The sequence below is a fragment of the Ipomoea nil genome, unplaced genomic scaffold (assembly GCF_001879475.1).
Source record: "Ipomoea nil cultivar Tokyo-kokei standard unplaced genomic scaffold, Asagao_1.1 scaffold0728, whole genome shotgun sequence".
Taxonomy (NCBI): Eukaryota; Viridiplantae; Streptophyta; class Magnoliopsida; order Solanales; family Convolvulaceae; genus Ipomoea; species Ipomoea nil.
Genome location: NW_017617156.1, coordinates 26,730 through 30,578, shown reverse-complemented (window position 1 = coordinate 30,578; position 3,849 = coordinate 26,730). Strand labels below are relative to the sequence as shown.

Sequence of the window (3,849 nt, the reverse complement as noted above, 5' to 3'; positions counted from 1 at the left end):
AAATATTCATTAACAAATTAAAATTGTAAAATATTACTTACATTATATACTTACCGTTTGAAGTAAAAGTAAAGGCATTTTCTTAAAAGGTGATATTGGAACGACAAAGCAAAAGTAAATATAAATGAAAGGACTTTCCTTAAAACTTTTTACTAAGTCAAATAGACAAACAAAATGGGAGGAAAGTGAATACAGCATTTAGGAGCTTTCAACAGATAGCATTACTTTCAACTGAAAAAAAAAAAAAAAAAACAAATAAAAAATTAAAAAAAAAAAACAACAAAAATCCTAGGATACCCTCTTTATTTCAACAACATTCCTTTGATCATTATCTTCTCCTCGGGTGTCGGGAAATTCTACCGCGATGTGTGGGAACAGTCCTCACATTGAATCACACGGGTTAACAAGTTTTGTCGTAACGAAGAATAATTTATGTCACATATCTTTAGTGTCGCCGTATACCATACCACCATACCACCATACCATATAGTTTTACTATTATTGCTTCCATCTTCTCTTAGACCTAAAACTTCTTACAATGTGCAGAAGACATGATACTTATAGAATGGGAAGATTGGCTTTCTTTCATATACCCCAACTCCATATATTATCAACAAGGGAAAGTAAGTACAAGGTTTCAACATCTGAAACTTATTTGATGATGACTTTAGATTATTAAGAACTACTTGAGAAATGATCTTCAGATGCAATTAAAGCCGTCGTGATAGGGAAGGGCAGAAGTGACTTACATCAGAAGATTGAAGTTATCTCGCAGTCTTGTCTTGTTTGTGTTTGACCCCTCGGTTTTTCAGAAGAGATTTGGATTTCTTAACAAGATGCTCTGATCATAACCTTGGTCTGATGCGTCTTCGCTGCCATAAAAGCCAATGTAGCTTCCCAGAGCTGAATATGCAGACGTACAAGCATATCTAGTTAGATCATCCGAAAGTTCAACTTCCGCTCTAATGCTCGAGTAAGATGAACTTGATGAGAGCTCGGGGTTTTCATATGGCTGCCATAGGGTTGGGTTTGAGAAGCCATACTGTGGGTAGTATCCAAAAGTGTGCTGCCCCTGATGACGATAATCCTGTTATCATGAATCAAAGAATGCTACGATTATAAACACATGAACCACCAGGCTTAGTTGAAGTCATTATAAAATACGATGATTGGATACCTTTGAGGAGTTAAGAATCATGTCAGGAGATATCAAGAGGCTAGAAGAACTAGGGTGCACATGAAACTCATAGTCCCCCAATCGTGATGTCTTGTAGGGAGAAGAAGGTACAGGTATTGAGTAATTACTCTCGGTGGTCTTGTACGTGGTTTGAGTTGGGACGTTGCCAGAAATGACTATCGGTTCATCTGGAACTGATGAGATATCTCCATTATTGCTTGAATTGCATCTGACCTTCTCCGATGTTTCGCCACGAGCATTGATTGTCTTCAACGAAACATCGTTTCTCTTGATGACCCGACAAAGGACAAATGGCCCCTGAATATATACCATATATCAATTCATCAAACAAAGACCTCAAGGAAGTGATTTATAGAACTTGGGGAGTTTGCTGCAACATTACCTGAAAGATTGGATTTCCCTGAGAATCATAATCACTGATACGATACTCATGCATCACCCAATCGGATCTATCCCCAAGAGGAGCTCTTCCACGATAAAATACCAGTGTCTTCCGGTATCCAACAGTTGAAGGCTTGCAGACTACTTTCCTATCTTTCCCTGTGGCTTTCCAGTACCCAGATTTAGTGGCTCTGTTGGTTCGAGAGCCATTCGGATACTTCTTATCCCGAGGACAGAAGAAGAACCACTCCATGTCACGGTTTGGCAGGAATGATTTTTCTGCAATTCATGCACACCATATCAGAATCCAAAAAACTCCTAGATTCACACTAGTCAACAATCAAGAACAAATACAATGAACAGAAACTTTTTGGGTAATGATATGCTCTTTTCTTCCTATGATCTGTCAGTAATGTATCAAACTACAGAAAAGCAATAAAGCAACCATTTTATTTCAGATTCCACCAAAACTAGGCATTTTTGCTTGAAAGTTGGAAGTTGCACAAAGCATTCATACTATTCTAATATTCAAAAATAAACATATCCATGTAGGCAATGGATAGCTGTTCATTCAGGCAAATCATCAAACACATGGAAGGCAAAAGCTAATGAAGAGCCTACCTGGCAGCTCCCATGGATCAAATTTGTACAAGTCTACTACAGGAATGACTTCCAGTTCAATTTCTAGTCCTTCAGTCTTTCTCTTGAGATAGTATCCAATCAACTCATCATCGGTTGGGTGGAACCGAAACCCTGGAGGCAATGATGCTCCTCTCATGAATTTCAGGGCCTAAGAACACACAAAAAAATGTCCAAAAAAAACAAGAAGAAGAAGCTAGAAAACAGAGAAGAAACACAGAAATAATTTGGCTAACTGGCTAAGTGCCCAAACTGTATCTATTGAAAATCTGAAAGATCCAAAAGTAAAAGCTTTTGGCTAAACAGAATCTTGTTTCAAGAATTGCAAACAACTTCCATACAATGCATCCCTTCAACAACAGAATCATTTTCTTGGGAAAAAAAAACTTTGTAACTCTTTCACTGCAGAATGCCCCCCTCCCCCACCCCCCACCCCCACCAAAATTTCTTTGTTGTTAAAGTTGGAAGTGGAAATAGGAAAAGAAAAATGGTAATCTTGGTCTGGCCAATTCAAGATTTGTGCCCAGAAAATGTTTCTTTTTTAATTTTTTTTTTTAAACTGATGAAGCGATGAATGAAGCTCTGCAGAGTATAAAGAGAGGAGCTGGGGAAGGGTATTTATAAGGTGTAAAGAGTAGCAATTGTTGAAATGCTATTAAAGTAAGGTTTTTACAAACATTTTTTAGCATAATTTTGAACAAATATACACTACTTAAAATACTTATAATAGTAATTGGCGCATTTTTAGTGTACAGCACCTTTTAAGTCCCTGTTTGCATCAAGCCAACCCAATTAAAGAATAAAGTGTTAGAATTCCCGACCTCTCTTTAAAAGATGAGAGTGCACGACCACTTATGCTAACTAAGTTAGTTTATTTGTGTTCGCACAGACTTAACTCAATGGTTCAGTAGACAGTATTTGGGAGAAGAAATCAATGTTTGAACCTTCGCGGCGGCAGTGTGAGGATTATGGCATTATTATGCCTTACACACTGGCTTTGACCCTGTCTGCTGAGCATTGAGTCACTGCGCACACTGGCTTTGACCCTATCTGCTGAGAATTCAACCTTTCGGAAGAAGTTGGTTTATTTGGATTTGATTGCACATTTATATTTATATATTATATGTTCAACACTAACATCCATTGACCATAGTTAGCATGTTATATAACATAACTTTCAATACGATGTAAACTCATGACCAAAAGATTTTGACATAAATTGCATTAATAAATCTGTTAACTAATTTAATTATTGATCCGAAAAAGGATGATCAAGTAGGTGGAGTTAATGATTTAAAGAACATGGTTAAAAGAGTAGTTGTAGTAAAAGTAGTTTGTGAAAGCACAAAATGAATAAATTAAGGTAACAACTTGTGTAAAAGGATCCCTAACACGGGTCGGATCAATATCAAATATAATACTTATACTAAAAAATGTAATACTAATAAGGAATAAAATATTTATTATTTATATGGTAAAGTGTAATACTTTTAGAAAAAAATGTAATATTTTAACATTTAGATTAAAAACATTACATTTTTTTTCAAAAATATTACATTTTCCCTTAATAAGTAACGGACACTACTTGCCAACATTACTTATAAAGGAAAATGTAGTACTTTTGATATAAT

At 35.9% G+C, this 3,849-nt stretch overlaps 1 protein-coding gene across 1 annotated transcript; it reads right to left on the bottom strand.

Annotated features, from left to right (window-relative positions):
- Window positions 1-442: 442 nt before the first annotated feature.
- Window positions 443-2,809, bottom strand: LOC109176664 (NAC domain-containing protein 86-like). The gene is made up of 5 exons (XM_019326071.1): window positions 2,201-2,809; window positions 1,581-1,858; window positions 1,178-1,495; window positions 809-1,087; window positions 443-769 (listed from the first exon to the last, which is right to left on the bottom strand). Exons 1-4 carry the CDS (start codon window positions 2,355-2,357, stop codon window positions 809-811), a joined length of 1,032 nt encoding a protein of 343 aa, XP_019181616.1. The 5' UTR covers window positions 2,358-2,809; the 3' UTR covers window positions 443-769.
- Between the last annotated feature and the right edge of the window lie 1,040 nt (window positions 2,810-3,849).